Consider the following 17,966-nt stretch of genomic DNA (forward strand, 5'->3'; position numbering starts at 1 on the left):
AATTTATAAACACCCATATTCTCTTCATTTATTTAGGTCTGTGATTTCTTTCATCAATGCTGATTAAAAAGTATCAGCAAGATGAAATACTAACATATAGACCTTGAATGTATTCTGTCAGATTTATACCTAGGGATATAATTTTGGGCTACTATTATAAATGCTATTTTTAATTTCAATTTATGACCACTCACCCCTAGTATATGGAAATGCAGTTCATTTGTTTCTTGACCTTCTGTCTTGCAACCTTCTACACTCATCTGTGAATTCTAGGAGGTTTTCTTTTAGTTTCTTTGGGATTTTCTATATAGAAATCACACATGTATTAATTCCTTCCATTTTAATCTGTATTCCTTTTATTTCTTTGTATTCTCTTATTACACTGGACTCAAAGCTCAGTGCTGAGTAGAAGACGTGAGAGAAGATGTCCTGACTCCCGGGCAGAAAGCTTCCGGTCTTTCACCTTTAAGTGCGGCGCTAGCTTCGGTGTTGCTTGTAGCTCACCTTTACCACGTTCGTAAGTTCCCTAATATTCCTACTTTGCCGTCTTCATTTCTTCGTGCAGATGCAGGTTTCAGTGTGCTATGGTGTTCCTTGTGTCGGAAGAACTTGTAACATTTCTTATGCAGTGAGGCTGCAGGAAATTATGCCCTCGGTTTTTGTTACTCTGAGAAAGTCTTTACTTCTCCTTCATGTTTGAGACCCATCTTTCAGGGAGGTTGAAACCTCAGGGACTTGCGGGGCATAAGGTTGGCTAAGTGAGCTAATATGACCAGAGGTAATGTGGAGATTAGGCCCGAAAGAAGCATCTGAGGTCCCTCGGACTGGTCTTCTGGTTGTGTGCAGCCTCTCCTCATGTCCCACCTTGTCACCACCTTCTAGTCCTTAATTTGCTTATCAAATATTTAATGGGAAAAACTCATCGACCATGTGCCAGCCCTGAGCTATGACTCTGAGGGGATCTTTAGGAACAACTTGAACTAGAAGACAGACCACGGTGAGAGTCACCCTCCCTCCATCTGAGGCTTCAGGAGGAATTGCAGTTTAACTCCAGTTATTTGAATAAGCTTCCTTAGAAAAAAAAACAAAAAACAACCTTCTTTACTCAGAATAGTAAAGCATTTCATTTCTGTAGTAAAGTATATTCACAAATTGGAAAATACCAAAAAACAAGATACTTCTGTGTCTGCTGGCACACAGTAAGTGGGAAATGTGCAAGTAAATGTGAATGGCCTTTGAGCATTACGTTTGGGGAAGATGTTCTGTGAATAAAAAGTGCTTGTAAGATCACAGCCACAGAGTGACAGTGGCCGTCCACTGCCGTGGGGAGGCTGACCAGCTCTACATTCCTCTACTGTTTGCTGTGTGTTTACTCTGTACCAGGCCTGTGCTAGATGCCATGGGAGATAACAAGGCATGTGAGGTAATTCTGTCCCCAGGTGTTTGTGGTGCTAGCTGTGGTGAGAACTGACAGAATGGGGTGTCTGATCCCCATGTGCAACTTGGAGATCTTCATATAGCTTAAAGTAGCAGAAGAATATTTAGAATTTTCAGAGAGCTCTGATATCCTTACTTTATCTTCCCAAAAATCTAGTTAGAGCAGCACTCCTGGCACCATGGCAGCCACTGACAGGAGTGAGCCAGGGCAGGTGAGGCGACAGGCCTGTCACCTGGCTGTCATGGCACAGACACGTCTAGGACCATCCTCTGGAAGCTGCCACAGTGCTGTGTGACGCAGTCCTGTCCTCCTGCCGGTGCTGCTACACGTTCCCACGGTAGGCAGTAGTGGACAACTCCTGCGGGCTGAGATCAAGGTGTCAGCAGGGCTGTTCCCCGTGGGGCCCCGGGGGAGCCTGTGCCAGCCCTTCCCTGCGTCTGGAGGCGGCCCGCCTCCTTGGCTCCTGGCCCTTCCTTGAATCACTCTGATTCCTGCTTCTATCATCACATCTCCTTCTCTGACTCCCCTGCTTCCATTTTCCCCTTATAAGGACCCTGTGACTACTTGGGGCCCGCTTGGACAACCCAGGATCATCTCGTCCTCAAACCTGGTAAACATGATCACATCTGTGAAGTCCCTTTAGTCATAAAAGGTAACATTCACAGGTTCCAGGGATTAGGACATGGGCATCTTTTAGGTTAGAGGGTCATTATTCTGTCTACCGTAGTCTACAAGAAAAGATAGGAAAAAAAAATGATAGTGACTTTAGGTTGAAAAGAATTTTTTTAATCCAACACACAAAAAACCTACAAAAATAAGCGAACTGGGCTTCATCAAAATTAAAACCTTTTGCTCTTCAAAAAATATGTTAGTAAAATGAAAGGCAATCTGTAGATTGGAAGAACTATTTGCAAAGCATATATCCACCAGACATATCTAGGGCATATAAAGAAGTCCTACAACTCAATAATAAGAACACAACCCAATTTTTTTAATGGGTAAAGAAGCTGAACTGAAATTTCACCAAACAAGATGTACAGATGGCAAAAATCATGTGAAAAGATGCTTAACAGCATATATCATTAGGAAAATACAAATTAAGACCACCATGAGATACCATTTCACACCTGCTAGAAAGGCTAAAATCACCAAAATTGGTGATTCCAGATGTGAATGAGGGTGTGAAGCAGCCAGACTCTCACATGCCACTGGAGTGAGTGTAAAGGGGCAGGGAAAACGGCCTGCATTTCTTAGGAAATTAAACATATACCCCACCATACGACCCAGTCATTCCATTCCTCAGTATTTACTCAAGACAAATGAAAGCACAGTCCATACAAAAACTTGGACAAAATATTCATGGCAGGTCTACTTGGAAAGCCAAGGTGTGGGAACAGCTCAAATGCCCATCAGCAGGTAAACAGAAAAACAAATTGTGCTGATATAGCTATACAGTGGAATACTACTTAGCAGGTAAAGTGAATTTTTGACACATGTGACATAGATGAATCTCAAAAAACTGTGTGGAGTGAAAAAAGCCAGACAAAAGTAAATCCATTTATATAGAACACTAGAAAATGTAAATCAGCTTATAGTAGCAGAAACAGATAAAGATTGCCTGGGGACAGAGGAGGGTGGCCAGGGAGAGGAAAGGCGGGGACAAAAGATGGGATTTCAGGGAAGCATGAGGTCACTTTTGGAAGCAAGAGAAATATTCACCATATTGATTATGGTCACGGTTTCACAGATGGATGTAAAACTTTAATTGTATACTTGAAATAGGTGCTGTTGATGTCAATTATACCTCAATAAAATCGTAAAAAAATAAATAGTCAAGAAAAGAAAAACCAGAGCCTTGGATCTGGCAATGCAGAGGTCACGGGCCCTCTGCCAGTGATGTGAGTGAGCAGACAGGCAGGACCATCGGATTCTAGAATTATCACAGACTGTGTATTTCCCAAAGTGCTCACTGCAACGAAAACACACAGAAATAAAGCATAACATTCCTTTTGACATATGCTCTTAAGCAACCACTTTCATGTTCACCAACACAAGGGAAATTCCAAAGGTAAATAAAAGAAGGGGAGCTCAGAAAGACTGAAGAATAGAAAAAACCCACATATATCAGTGACCACAACAATGCCCACTGGTTAAACTCCTGAGTTAAAAGTGATTGAAATACTGGATTTTGAAAACCCAGCTAAATGTTGGTTAGGAAAAATAGGCCTAAGGAGCATAAAAAGACTGCAAATAAAAGAATGGAAAAATAGATAAAGTACCAGGCAAATACTAACCCAAAGAAAGCTGGTGTGTCTACTAATATTACAGAAGATAACCCTTAAATTAAAAAACCTTTTTTAGGGTTAAAGAAGGTTACTATGGAATAAAAAAAAGAGCCACTCACTAGGAAAATATAAGAATTATAAACCTACATAATTATGCACTCGCTTATATAATGCAGGACTATTTAGATCAAAAGATGACAAAAGAGGAAATTGACAAATGAGACACGACTGTGGTTTCAACATACTTCACCTAGTTGCAGGTGGAAAACTAGTCAAATGACTGAGGATTCAACAGTTAACAAGCTCGATCTGATGAGTACTTAATGAGCCCTGCATGAACCATTAGAAATAGAATTCTTTTCAAACCTGGGACATGTACAAAATACAACCTTGAACTATGCTACAGAGCCAGTTTCAACTGATTTTTAAGAATTGGTATCACACAGACCATGCTCTCTGATTATAATGTAATTAAACAGAAATCAGAAACAAAAAGATAACTGAAACATACTTTTAAATAAACCATGGGTCAAAGAGCAAATCGTAGTGGAAACTAGGAAAAAATATTAGAATTGCAAGATAATGCAAATGCTACATACTAAAACTAATGTTACACAACTGAAGTTGTACTTTGAAGGGCTCTTATGTCCTGTCCTCCAACATGAATACTTTTTAAAAGAGTGAATGGGAGAGGAGGAAGTGTGGAGATAAAGTGTAAACTGTGTTATTAGGAGTTTGAGGAAGGAAGGAGGTGGGTAGAGAGGAGTTCTGATGGACGGAGGCTCATCACCAGAGGCAGCAGACAGGGAAGAGGAGAAGGTAGGAAGGATGCTGGATCCCACTTGCCAACACGATTCTCATCTCCCCAACCACCAGCCAACCACCCCAGGGCAAAAACCCCCGTACCTGTTTTCTACAGGGGAAAGTCCTAGGGTTTGAAGCTTCATATGGTTATAGAAATAAGACAGGAATTGCCAGGCCTATGACAAAAGACAGCTTTTCTGCTTAAAAACATTCAAATTTGACCCACCATTCACCCCACAAAACTTCAGCAAAAAGAAAACTTCAGGCTTTAGATTCAACTTCCAAGCCACCCCTCAGAGATAACCCTGGAATTACATGGATTTATGATGAGAAATTATTTGAGGATTATACTCCGGAATCAATTCAGGAAGAAAATATTCTGTCTTCATAAGATTTAGAATCAAATGTCTGACCAATTCAAATAAATACTTTTATTAAAAAATGTACTCTTCATATTACAGCATTTGTATACTTTAAGGAACATTAAACCTGCTAGTCCAGGGCTCCTTTGCATAGACCACACCGATTTTGTAATCTGGGAGAGTTACTTTAGATTTTTTCCCCCCGAAAGGCTTTTATTTCCATTGCGACAGAGTGAGATCTCTTGCCAAAATACATGGGACTCAAAATTAAACACTTGATCCTCAGCAAGACCCAGCAGAAGGTGCCACCCCTTACTACACTGTCCTGAATGGTGGCGCTGAGCAGGGGCAGGAAACAGGAATGAGACCTCTGGCAGTCGATGTCTGCATCCTTGATTGTTTGGCACCTGGGACTTTGGAATTCTTGGGCCCTGAAGCATGCCACTGTGATGCCAGTCTGAATCTGTAAGGTGACTTCAAGCTATGACGGCATTGAAAGGACCGCTCACATGCCATCTGTCGGGAAGTCAGTTGCTAGTTTAATGACATAGCTGGTGGGGTGGAGGTGGTCTGGATGCAGGACTTCTGGCAGAGGCTGCAGCAGGCTGCTCTGTCCCCTGGCTCCTGACAACACAGTCCTTGGTGCTTGCCCAGGCATGTTCATGAACTCCTTTCTCCTGACACCAAATAGCAACCACACCTCTCTCCTTCCCAAATGGTTTGATTTTAATGTTTCCTTTCGGATCCCCAGCTCCTTCCTGCCTTGCAACATATTTGAAATGATTGTACCACATTATTCCTGAGTTTCTGAGTCTACTTGGTTCCTTCCAAACCTCACACACTACATGCTTTGGTGGTGTTTTTCTTGTCTTGGTGAAGGAGGATTAAAAGCATCTCACTTTGAGAAATGTCTTAGGACAAACTCTGAGAAACTGTGCTTGGGAAGGGCTGGTTGAGTGAACGTCTTTTCAAAATGTGTGTGAAGGAGCCTCAACTAAAAGTGGTGCTGACCGCTTTCCCACCTGTGGTGGGGGGAGTCTCCGGGGCGTTTGGGAATTGCATGCTGGGCACAACAGTATCACCAGGTTCAAGGCACTGGAGGCATGTACCTGCTGCAGCCAGGATATGTGGATGAGTCTGTAAAATATCACTGAGAGAAAGAAGCCAGACCCCAAAGAGTACATACTGCATATTCTGGTCATCTGAAACTCCAGAAAAGAAAAACCTAGACTGCGACTGAAATCAGGTCTTTGTGTGTGTGTGTTGGGGGGGGGGGGGGGGCGCAGCTAGCACTGGTAGGGGACGGGCAGGGACTATTTTTGGGAAATGGAAGTGCAGGATGTTTTTCATGGCGGTAGTTACAGGGGGTACATATTTGTCTAACCGCATAGTTCTGTACACTTTAAATGATACACGCAAATTTGTATGTGAAGAAGTTAAGAAATATGTAACGAGAGAAGGAAAATCTGCACATATTTACATAGTGCTCTGTTTTTCTTCCTGTTCTCAAAGTTGTCCTGGGCCTTTGTAACACTTCCAGACGTGTTTGAAATTCCTTTTTTTTTCTTCAGCAATTCTTACTCAGAAAGCACTTCTAAGTGTAAGAACCTTGACGTTAATTTTGTTGGTTACATAAACAATACAGAGCAAACATACATTAATTCGTTCGTTCTTGCTGAAAACATTAGGCAGAGATACGCTTTTTGCCATGAGTCACACAACATGTCATACTTAGTTAAATTGCACATACTTATTGGACCTACCCTGATTTTTCATAGGGTTGCTTTAACTCTGTGCTACATTTTCTCCCTATTATCTGGGTTTGGCTTCTTCACTTGTTTTCTGTCTTAGTAAAACATAGCTCTCCATATTTACGTCTCTTTTGCTAGGGGCGCATGGGAGCTAGTGATGCAGTTTGTGAACCTTTCTCCTCTGACAAACAAGTGCAGATGTCCTCAGGCCCCATCTCTGATGCCTCTCTCCTTGCCCTTCCAGGCTCCAGAGCCAGGCGCACACCTGCCAGGTGAAAGTGAGATTGAAGATAAGCAGCTTCCCCCTTCTCCTGCAGAAGCGGAGGACCAGGGATGGAGCCAGGAAACAGACCAGGATGATTTTGAGACACTGTCCCACCAGAGTGAAAGTCCATCCAACACAGAGACTGACTCCTTTGAAAGTGCTTCCGACACAGAGTCCCTGCCTGGCAGTGACACAGAGGGAATCTGCCTCCCTCCAAGTGGTACCCCCGGGGACAGAGAAGGATGCTGTGGATGCTCCAGTGTCCCAGCAACCAGACTGTGTCCGGAGCAGCATGCAACTAGTGTCCCTAAGATTGACCCAAAGGAAGATCTAGATTTGCCTGTTGACTTCAGGGAAGACTCTTACAAAAGTGGGTTCCAAGCCTTCGCTGCAGTTGCTGGAGAAGAAAAGACACAACACCTCCAGGACAGCGAAGCCAGCCTGGAGCCGGAGTCTTTGCTGGCAGGGGCTTCTCACCGCACAGAGGGCTGCTCGCAGGGTGCCCCGGGCAGCCACAGTCCCCAGCCAACGGAGGTGGTGTCCACACAAGCCCTCCAGGGGCTCTCGGTGCTTGCTCGTCAGAAATCCAGGTCTGAGAGCTGTCTGGGCATCCCGGTGGTCTGGCCCTTCCTTCTCTGGTGCTGTGAGCTGGGCCAGAGCTGGCCACACACCCACAACAGGGCCAGAGGCCCAGCGCTGCCTGCCAGAGGCCCACCGGACAGCACAGCCCCTCTGGGAGCCAGGACAGAGGCAGGCGGTTCCTCCGGCTCCACCGGGAACACAGTCGCGCTCTGCTCCCAGCCCTGCTTCGCTGCCCACTGCCAGCTTTCTGTAGGCACATCTTGCCTCCTACATGCTAGGCTTTGCCATAGCACCCCAGAAAATATTGGTAACAAGGGCAGGGCACCCCTAGGGCACTGCTGCCAGCACACAAGGACCCTGAGCAGGGCCCACTCCATCGCAGGGTTTCTGCTAAGACACCCTGAGGATCCTCTGGGACAGAAGTTTGTGAAGTTTGGGACCTATCTGAAGGAAGGGACAGAGGCAGAACGGGATCCAAGGACGCAGCGCTCTCCTCACCCTGCTCCCACCCAGCTGTCTTATTTGATTCCTGCTTCCCAGAGGAGGGCTCCTTGTTTGCAGGATCAGAACAAACCCAGTGCTTTTAGCTGGAAAAGGCCCTCTCAGGACACTCCCTCTGAACATCTCTGGCTGGAAAACCAGTTGGGACAGGCTTCTCAGCCCTGCCCGGTCTATTCATGCCTCACCGTGGAGTTGGTGAGCCTCAGCGCAGAACAAGCGCCTGTGCCTATAGAGCGCAGGTTGGAACCCGTCCTGGGAGGCAGACCAGAGGGACGCGAGGGCCCTGGCCCCGCCCCAAATGCTGCCGACCTGCGTGATACACAGACGCACCTTCAGGACATTTCTGCTGAGGCAGGAAACCAAACCAGTAATTGCACATCAAAGTATGTTCTCCCTGAAAAGAGAAAGCCACCTGCTGGGGCCAAATTCCCACAGGTGTTGAACCCTGCCTGGATGGGTTGTTCGGGAGTGAGTGAGTGTTCGGACGCTCCAGAGACGACCTTGAAATCAAGTGCAACAGATACTTCCAAGGACGCAGGAGATGTGATGGTTCTAGACGCCAAATGCACGAAGAATGCGTTGCAGTTCTCAGAAATAACAGCTGCCACGGCGTGTCGGTGCAGCGACGAGCGGGAGGAGGGCGACCCCGGGCAGGCGGCTGGAGCTCTGCCCTGTGCCCGGGCCGTGCGTCTGGAGCCCGGAGCAGACGCGTCCCCTGGGAGGGAGCGCGCGCTCACCGTCACAGCTGTTGAGCAGAAAGGTGTACAGGCCACTACGAGGAAGGTGGGTCCCCTTCCGGGAGCACGGTCCTGTGAGTCTCTGGAGGAGAGGCCCGGACCCCCGCGCGACGCTGGAGCGACCCCCAGAGAGCCTCCCAGAGCGGGGAAACCACGAGCTCGGAGCAGGGCGTGTGGGCGGCGCGCGGCCCGAAGCCCGGGAAGTGACCGCGGGGCTCTTCAGCGGGTGGCCCGAACCGCAGGGCCTGGGCGAGTTCCGGCGCCCCGAGCTGCTCGGGAAGACGGGCCCCCGGACCGAGAGGCGCCCTGTTCCCAGGAGCCCGCCGCGGGCAGGCAGAGCCCAGGGGGCCCTGCGGGAGGACCACCGCCGGCGGCGGGCCTGCCCACCGGGACCGGAGCGGGCGGGGAGAAAGCTGACGGGGCGCCCGCCCCCGGGCCTTTGGACACACGCGGGGCCCCGGGCCTCCAGCCCGCGAGGGGCCGCGAGGACGGGAGCGGGGGGCGCGGCGCGGGGGACGCGGGGGGCGGCGAGGACCCTGCGGGAAGCGCTGCGGGAGCGGCCACGGGCCCCTGCGCCCCGGCCCCGGTCCGCGCCCTCGCGCTCCTGCCGCCCGGCGGGCTGCGCGCGGCTGTGCGGGACCCCGCGGAGCGCCGGACGTTGCGCTCGCAGGCCTCGGCCGCCGGGAGCCCGGGAAGGGGCGCCGCGGCGCAGGGACCCGGGCGTCTGCAGCCCCCCGGCCCCAGCGCCTCGCCCGCTGCTTCCTCGGGCCTCGCGGGGCGCCAGGCAGGGCGCCCGGAGGACGCACCCGGGGGCCTCGGCCCCGGGACGCCGTCCCCAGGCGACTGCGGCACCCAGAGGCTCAAAACCCCCGACAAAAGGCTCCGGGCAAGGCTGGCCTTGGCGCAGAAGGCCTTTGCAAGTTTTTTTGACTCCAAAGTTTTAGAGAAAGAGAACCCCGCTGGACGTGGTGCGGGTGCCGTCCCCGGCTGGAAGGAGAGGGGCAGGCTGCGCCACAGCTCCTGGCTTGCGTTTCTGAAAAGCAAACACTCCGAAAGTCCCCAAAAGCCCCCCTCAGGGAGTCCGGGTCCAGGGTCGGAAATCCCCCCTCCTCGCAGACCTTCCCCATCGGGAGCCACCGTCCACTGTGAGGAGCAGGCGGAGCATCAAGAGAGCTGTGTGTTTGGGGATCACTGGGCACCCCCGCACGCCCCCGCACCCTTGCCATCCGGCGATTTGGTCTCTCCAGATATCAGGAGAAAAAGTGAGCCAACCATCAAATGTACGAGCCCTGGGGAAAGTGGTAGGTACCTGCCTCCAGGTATCTTCCCGGAAAAGTCCTGGCTGGCATCACCCTCCCGCGCTCCTGCCCCGCAGACTGGGATCAGCCACACCTTCCCCTCCAGCTCTGCGGGGTGCTTGGCATATGGAAGCCAAGGGATGCCCTGCAGACCCATGAGCCCCAAGCCCAGCAGCCCCAGGGCTGGCGCGCAGCCGGCAGACTTCCACTACCCTGGCAAGGGCAGCGCCATCTCCATGCTTTGCCTGGGAAACTACAGCGATGTGGGCAGCAACTCAGAGGCCCTCGAAAGACCGAAGGTCCCCAGGACCCGGACAAGCCTCCTACTTTCTCTGCAGACGCTAGACCAGCATGACCAGGAGGAACAGAAGGGGAAAGGAGGCCAGCACTGCAGTGGCCCCAGAACAGCACCCTCCCCCAGGGACCTTCCTGGGAGTGAGGTGAGTTACCTGCCACTTGAGTCAACCCACTTATTTACTTCTTAAGGCAAGAGACCCACAGGGGAAATTTCCTTAGTGCCGGGAGGACCTCCCCTTACACTCCCAGATTGCCCCCACGGTGATCCACACAGGGCCACCAGCTTGCAGGAATTTGACAAACTAACACGTGAAAACTGGCATTTCATTATGATTTTGTGTTTCTTTTTTCTTGTATAATCCAAGCTGTCTAAATTCCCTTTTCTATCACCTGCCTGTTCAGCTTCTCTGCCCATTGTCTGTGGGGCAGTTGGTGCAAACTCTTGCCATCCTTCTCCACTGTGAAATTTACAGAAAGAAGTCCCACATGTTGCCTCCTAATATTTTTATGTCTCCTAGTATTTTTTTTTTTTTAGTATAAGTCTGATCCAGTTGAAGTTGTCTCAGTATAAGGAGAAAGACAGGAGTTGTTGGTGCATCTGAAGTCCTAGTAAATTAGCACGTCTCTCCCCCTAGCAGAGGCCTGCCCCCAGGACAGGGTAAATGGTGTGGGGCAGGTGCCGGGGCTGGCACAGGAAAGGGGACACAGCTTGGGATTTCTCACAAATTGAGCTGCCCTCAGCTTAACTTTTTGAAAATTCCAGAAAGGACCCTCTTGGGACAGAGTCCTGCCATTCTTGCATCCTAGTGCCCTAGCCCTGTGGCTTCTTCTGACAAACGGGTATTGCACGTTGTGTATGCCGAGCAGTCCTCGGGCTAGCAGGTGGGCTGGGCCTGCCACCAGGCTTCCTCCTGTGGGATGAGCCCCCACGCCTCCCGCGCCTCTCCCCTGCCACAGCACACTCCGCTCCTTTGTTCACATACCCGCCGCTCTCCTGTCTTCCCCACGCTCTGATGTGCATGCATACTAGACCTGCCCTCTCCCCTGTGAAGCGATGACAGAGGGGAATGGGACCTAACATTTGTGAGGCACCCGCTGCGTGCTGGCCCTTTGCTGAGACCTGGGCAGTCACCTCACTCACTGCTTGCTGGAACCGGTGCAGGCTGTCCAGGGCTGTGCCTGTGGCCCCACTCGTGCTTCCCGCATACGCCACCGGCGGGAGCCCAGGGACAGCGGCAGGGCCATGGGCTGGACCCAGCGACCCGGTGCACCCACAGCGCACCTCCAGCCCGAGTGTGCTGGGAGCAAAGGGAGCCGGGCAGGGCTCCCACTGGGTGCTTCCAGGCCCTGGGATCAGACATTAGGCTTTCAAATATGATCATGCCACCACTTTATTCAGCACATCTCCTCACCTGTGAAGAGTCAAACAGTACCTTTCAAGGTTTTTTTTCCTTTTGTGTTATTTTTTTAAATGATTATTACTAAAGTTAAAAAAAGTCAGTAGAGATGTAGAAGGCAAAAAGTAGCAAAAGTAGCAATCTCCCTTCAAACCGTGCCCTCCCGTTCCATGGGAGGCAATGGGGCCAGCAGTGAATGTTATGTCTGCATGATGTTCACGCACAGCGATTATACGGGGGGCTGTGGGAAGTGAGAGTCACACGACTGGGTAGTTTACACATACTACACTGTAACTCCCTTGTTTACTTTAATAATACAGCAAATACAGCTCTCCAGCAGGTTTGCAGCCCCATTTGGAGGTTGCATGCTGTTTCGCAGTGTGACTCTACTGTAATTTAGTAAACTATTGATTCATGTTGAGGTGATTTCTGTGGGGCCATATGAAACACCGCAGAGCACCCTGAACACATGTCCCTACGTACTGAGGCTCTTACTTCTGTAGGATATAAATGAGGGATGGCACAAAGGGCACATGTAATTTTTATTTTAATGTATTTCAGATTACTTTCTGAAATGCCTGTGGCAATGTACACGCTCAAGAGCAGGATGTGGGAGCGCCCATTTCCTGACATCCCCTGACTTAGATGATGGTTGCTTTTAATTTTTGGTCATCTGAAATAGAGAACTTGATTTAAAAATAAAGACATTATAGTGTTAGTGAACTCAGAGTAAAATCAAGTAGTCACAAAGATTATTAGTATCGAAATAATGCAATTAAGAAGATTGATTTCTAGTGCTATAAATATGTATGTGTGTATATATGTTTACACACACACACACATGCAGTGGAAAACCAACTTTCCTGCCGCCCGTGGTCCCTGGGGTTAGGCTGGTGGTGTATGTGGGAAGGAGCTTGTGGGGCCCCAGGCGAACCCCTGCGTGGATTTTAACAAGCAGTGAATGATGTGGCTGTAAAGGGTTCAGCAAAGAGCCAGGCACCCAGCAGGTACCTCACAAATATTAGTTCCTATTCCTCTCTCTCCTTGAAAGTTTCCGGGAGGAGAGGGAAGGTTGAATATGTGAGCACGTCAGAACATGTGCCGAGACAAGAGAACGGCAAATGCATGTGCAGCAGGTACGTGAACAGAGAGAAGCGGGCAGAGAAAAGCTGAGAAGGTTGCTGGCCTGCTGAATGAAGCCCAGGCGGGAATGAATGGGAAACTCACCCGGGACCCCTAAAGGCTCCACCTTGTGGCCGCTCCTGGGAGAGCAGGCAGTGGTGGCGGGGAAACGCGGAGGTCAGCCAGCCTTCCCAGTCTCCTCACAGTGCCTTTAAGGAGCAGGAGTCCTTTATTCCAATACCTTAAACAATCACTCTTAGTAGTTTGTTAAATTATCTTCCATCTTTTTCCTATAAACAGTTTTATGTATTTAACATGGCTATGATCATGCCATGTGTAGGAGCTTTAATTTGCTATGATTTTGCATCCTTTTGCTAGTTTGAGAAATACAGAATTCATCCAGGAGAGCAAGCCGCACAAATGTAGACAGTATATTGTTGCGAAACACACACCAAGTGCCTCCACCCATCAAGGAGCACCACGTGGCCCCTGCTCCGGGCGCCCTTCTCCTCTGTGGCCCTGACCGCTCTGCCAGCCTTGATGGTATTCACTTCCCTGCTTTTCATGATAATTTTAGGACTTAATTTTGCACCCCGAACAGTATACTTTATTTTTGCCTGCTTTTGAGCTCTACGTGAATAAAACCTTATATTCTCCTTCAAATCCTGTCTGTTCCATGGAGCTGCCTTCCTTTGCTCTAATCATGTGAAGAGCCATCCTCGCGCTGTGTACCCAGGGCTCTTTGACTTTAGCTCCACCACATGGAATTCCCTTGAAGCAACATACTGTACTGTGCATCAGTCGTCCTTGGTGGGGCTCCAGGGTTCTCCCCAGTTTGGGTCTGTATGGACAGGGCTGCTGTGACAGCTGGTGCCCAGGCATTCCTGGGGTGCCATGGCGGGGTCACTCGGGGAGGCACAGCTTCAGCTTTAGTGGGTACTCTCAAATATGCTTCCAAAGTGATGGTGCCGATTCAGACTCCCTCCTTAGCCATTTCCTTTGCCCATAGTCTCGTTAACATTTGCCTGATAGTGTCAGTCCTTCTCATTTTAGCCACTCTGCTAGGTGGATAGAGGTATTTTGTTGTGGTCTTAACTTGCATTTCCCCAATATCTAGAGACTGAAGACACTTTATATGCTTTGACCACTTGGATACCCTCTTTTGGTGGACATCCGCCACCACTGTCCTGTCCATTTGCCTGTGAGGTTGTGGTTTTCTTACTGATTGCATGTATTCTGGATACAATCCCATTGGTGATTAAATGTGCCACAAATGTCATTCTCCACTCTGTGGCTTGTCTTTTCCCTTCTTTTTTGTTTCCCTATCCCCCCATTCACACTCCAGATCAGGCAAAGAGCCTGGGCTGAGGTGTATATGGGGTGGGTTTTTTCTGCCTCCTCCTTCAACACAGTGTAAGGATACAGCCAATGGTCAGCACCAGGAGGCCTCTTTTCCTTTCCTTCATGGTACCTTTTGGTGAACAGAAGTCCTTAATTTTAATGTTTTCAAAAGAAGCCATCTTTTCCTATGCCAAGGTCATGAGTAGAATCCCCTAAATCACCTTTTTAAAGCATTTATTGTGGTGTTGTTTTTACAGGTAGGTCTCTTTCCCCGAGGTGTCTGAAATTGGCTTTGTGTCCCACTGGTCCGTCGGTCCATGTTGGTCCGGCTCAGTGTCTTCATCCTGGTACCTGCATAGTCAGGGCTGCTGTCAGGCTGAGCAAATCCTCTTGCCATGCTCTTCAATTTCATAAATATTGATTGAGTGCCAACTAAGGGCCAGACATTATTCTAGATGTCATGGACGCAATATTAAAGGACATATAAAGATCTCTGTCCTCAAAGTAGGGGCAGGTGTGGATGGAGTCAAAATAATTGAGCAACTAAGATTATTTCAGACATTTAAAAGACTTAAAAAAATTTAAATGGAATTAAGAAATTGAAAAGGTGAGTTAACTGGATAGGGAGTTTAGGGCTGGAAGGGTAGGGCTCCCTTGGCTTGAAAGTTTGGAGTCTAACATCTGAGCCAGGCGTGAGTGATGCGGGGCCGGTGCGTATGGACGGCCTCTTGGGTCCAGCCCAGCACGTGAGTAACGCAGAAGAATTCCCTCACCCACAGACTGCCACGTACTTTAGCCCCCCACAGTGCCACCTTGCCCTTGGGGTACCACAGCATGTTTGTGTGTGTTGGTATGACGGAGAACAGGAGGAGACAGTCCTTGGGTGTGAAAGGTGCTGTTTATATGTAGAGATTTCTCCCCTTTTCAATTTTAGGTTTAAGGGCTCAGAACCTATGGCTCTAGAGGAAGCAAACCCCAGCATCTTACTCACGATCATATTTGCACACCCCTGGGTTTGTGCCCCTGGCTCAGGGAGCTTAGAAAAGAGACCAAGATCAAGAGAGAACAAGTTGAGAAATAACTGTGGGTGAGAAGAATGGGGAAAATTAGAAGTTAGAACATCTATACGTTTTATCCCCTGCTCTGCTGGTCACTGACCCTGGGCCTGGGAATAAGACCCCGCCGGGACTCAGTTTTCTCATCTGTCAGGGCTGGACTGTGATCTGTTCGCTTTCTGCTAAGCAGAACAGCAATTTTATAAATGAAAGCCTCTCTGACCTCACCCACGGTCTTCTCTGACTTTGATAGAAAGGATCCAATACACTGTTTCTACTTAAGAGATTTTAAAGGGGGGAAGGGACACACATTGTCCACATTTCCTAAGCTTTAAAAAATCTGTGTGTGTGTATTCTAAAATTTATACGTACAGGTGCAAGCCCTAGAATAGTTAAAACAATTTTGAAACAAAAGTAATAAAGTGGGAGGAATCCCTCTACCTGATATGAATAAAGGCTTATTATCTAAAATAATCAAGACAGTGTGGGATTGAGGGAGGGACAGACATGCAGATCACTGGGAAAGAGTACAGCGCCCAACACAGACCCAACAAATATACTAACTGTTTTCTTAGGTGCAAAAGCAACTCCGTAAGAGTAGCAATAGTCTGTTTCAACAAACAATGCTAAAGCATTTGGACATCCATAGAAAACAATCTTGACCTAAACCTCACACTTTATTTAAAAAATTAACTCATAATAAATTAATCACAGACTTAAATGTAGAACATACTACTATAAAATTTTGAGAAGAAAACAGGAGAACGTCTTTGAGATCTGAAGAAGTAGTAAAGAGCTCTTGGTCATGACCCCAAAGGAACATCCATATGGAAAATCTGATAAACTGGACCTCATGAAAACCAAAAAACTTTTGCTCTGCAAAGACTGTGGTAGGAGGATGAAAGATAAGCTACACACTGTGAGAATTTATTTGCAAACCACATATCCAACACAAGATCAGTTCTAGAATATAAAAACTCTCGAAACTCAACAGTAAAAATATAAACAGTTCGGTTAGAAAACAGGCAAAAGACATTCACCAAAGAGGATATGCAGCTGGCAAATGAGCACATGAAAAGATGTTTGACGTCATTAACTATTAAAGAAATGCAACTTAAAAAGGTGATCCGCATGATTAAAATTTAAAATATATAATTACAACACCAAATGCCGGCAAGAATGTGAAGAAATTGGATGTCTTACGCATTTCTGGTGGGAATGCAAAATAGTAGAGCCACTCTGCAAGAGGTCTGGCAGGGTCTTAGGAAACTAAACCTGGGTTTACAGATGACCCGGCGGCTGCATTCCTGCAAGTTTATCCCAAGGAAATGAAACTTAGTTTACGTATAACCCTACACATAAATATTCATAGCAGCTTTACTTGTAGTAGCCCCAAACTAAAAACAACCCAGAGTCCTTCCATGGGTGAGTGTGTAACACACTGTGGTACATCCCCACCATAGAATAGTATTGTTTCATGGTATGAAAATAAGTGAACTATTGCTGCATGCAACACCTCGATAGATCTCAAGAGAATTATGAGAATTATGTCAAGTGGAAAAAAGCCAGTACCAAAAGGTTATACATGATAAGAATGCATTCATATAACATTCTTAAAATGAGAAAAGTATAGAGATGAAGAACAGGTTAGGCATTGGCAGAAGCTGGGGGGAGGGGGTGGGTGGCAACACAGGGCCCTGAAGCGATGACACTGTTCAGTACCTAGACTGTGGTGTGGATATGGAATGTTCACGTGATAAGATGTGTACACACACATGCATGCACACAGAGCTGGAGGAAACCCGGGGAATCTGAATAAGATGTGTGGGTCATATCAGTGTGTCGTGGTTATAATACTTTCTGTAGTTTTTTACAAGATGTTACCAGTGTGAGACTGTGAGTACAAAGTACACAGGCTCTCTCGGTTCTGTTTCTTACACCTGCATGTGTCTCGGCCATTAGATCAAAGTTAAAAGTTTACCTACACAAAAACCTTTTTCCTAGGTAAACATAGCTTAATGGCTGCATGGTTTCCTTCATCTGTATGCATCATAATTCTCAGCCGGTTCTCTACTATTTTGAACATTTAAGGTTGTTTACAACTCTTAACATCATAAATAATGCTAAACTGAACATTCTGAAGTACATCAGCTTCTGGGAATGCTTTATTCTCCCTCTTTTTTTTTTTCTCTTTACATTTAAAAAAATATTAAATTTATGCACTTGCAGTTACAAAATCAAATGGTACTAAGATAATGCTTCTCAAACCTTAAAGTGCTTATAGACTACATGGCATCTGCTGGGATGCAGGTTCTGATTCGGATGTGTGGGTGGGGCCTGAGGGTGCAGGTGTGACCGGCTCCCATGTGCTGTGACCCTACTGACCCCCCCTTACTAGAGTAGTGAGCAACTAGAAGACTTCCTTTGAAAACACAACAGCCACCTAGCCCATCTCTCCCGGAGACAACCAAGTGAGTTTTTAATAATTTTAAACTGCTGTTTTGACTTATTATTTTAAAATATTATCTCCTAACTTGCAGTTGTGGGAGTCATGAATTGAAGATCTAGCATTTGAGTTTCATGCCCTCTCTGTTCCCATCTTCTTAGTATCATCTTTTCCAATATATAGTTATGTCGGTAACAACTGTTTATATCACTATGGATGGGAAATATTCTTAAATGCAAAGCCCAGTAGTGGGCTTTAGTGACATTCCTTTTGTTTCTTTCTGGA

General features: G+C 47.6%; 1 protein-coding gene, 1 long non-coding RNA gene and 1 other non-coding gene across 5 annotated transcripts in view; 1 reads left to right on the forward strand and 2 right to left on the reverse strand.

The window, feature by feature from the left end:
- LOC108408299 (uncharacterized) overlaps positions 1 to 17,966 on the reverse strand; it is an 89,195-nt gene that overhangs the window by 38,439 nt on the left and 32,790 nt on the right. The window lies entirely within an intron of this gene.
- Positions 1 to 17,966, forward strand: part of ARHGEF4 (Rho guanine nucleotide exchange factor 4) — a 129,301-nt gene that overhangs the window by 25,953 nt on the left and 85,382 nt on the right. For all 3 annotated transcript variants that reach the window (XR_012133431.1, XM_073241607.1, XM_073241608.1), the window contains exon 3: positions 6,885 to 10,463. Coding sequence is in view for 2 of the 3 variants with exons in the window: in XM_073241607.1 (XP_073097708.1) it covers positions 6,885 to 10,463 (3,579 nt within the window). In the remaining variant the exon portion in view is untranslated. The remainder of the gene's footprint in view (positions 1 to 6,884; positions 10,464 to 17,966) is intronic.
- LOC118967954 (small nucleolar RNA SNORA51) lies at positions 14,160 to 14,287 on the reverse strand. Its single transcript, XR_005055303.2, has one exon. It is a non-coding gene; the product is annotated as a small nucleolar RNA SNORA51 (small nucleolar RNA).

This window comes from Manis javanica, chromosome 7, assembly GCF_040802235.1.
Source record: "Manis javanica isolate MJ-LG chromosome 7, MJ_LKY, whole genome shotgun sequence".
Classification (NCBI taxonomy): domain Eukaryota; kingdom Metazoa; phylum Chordata; class Mammalia; order Pholidota; family Manidae; genus Manis; species Manis javanica.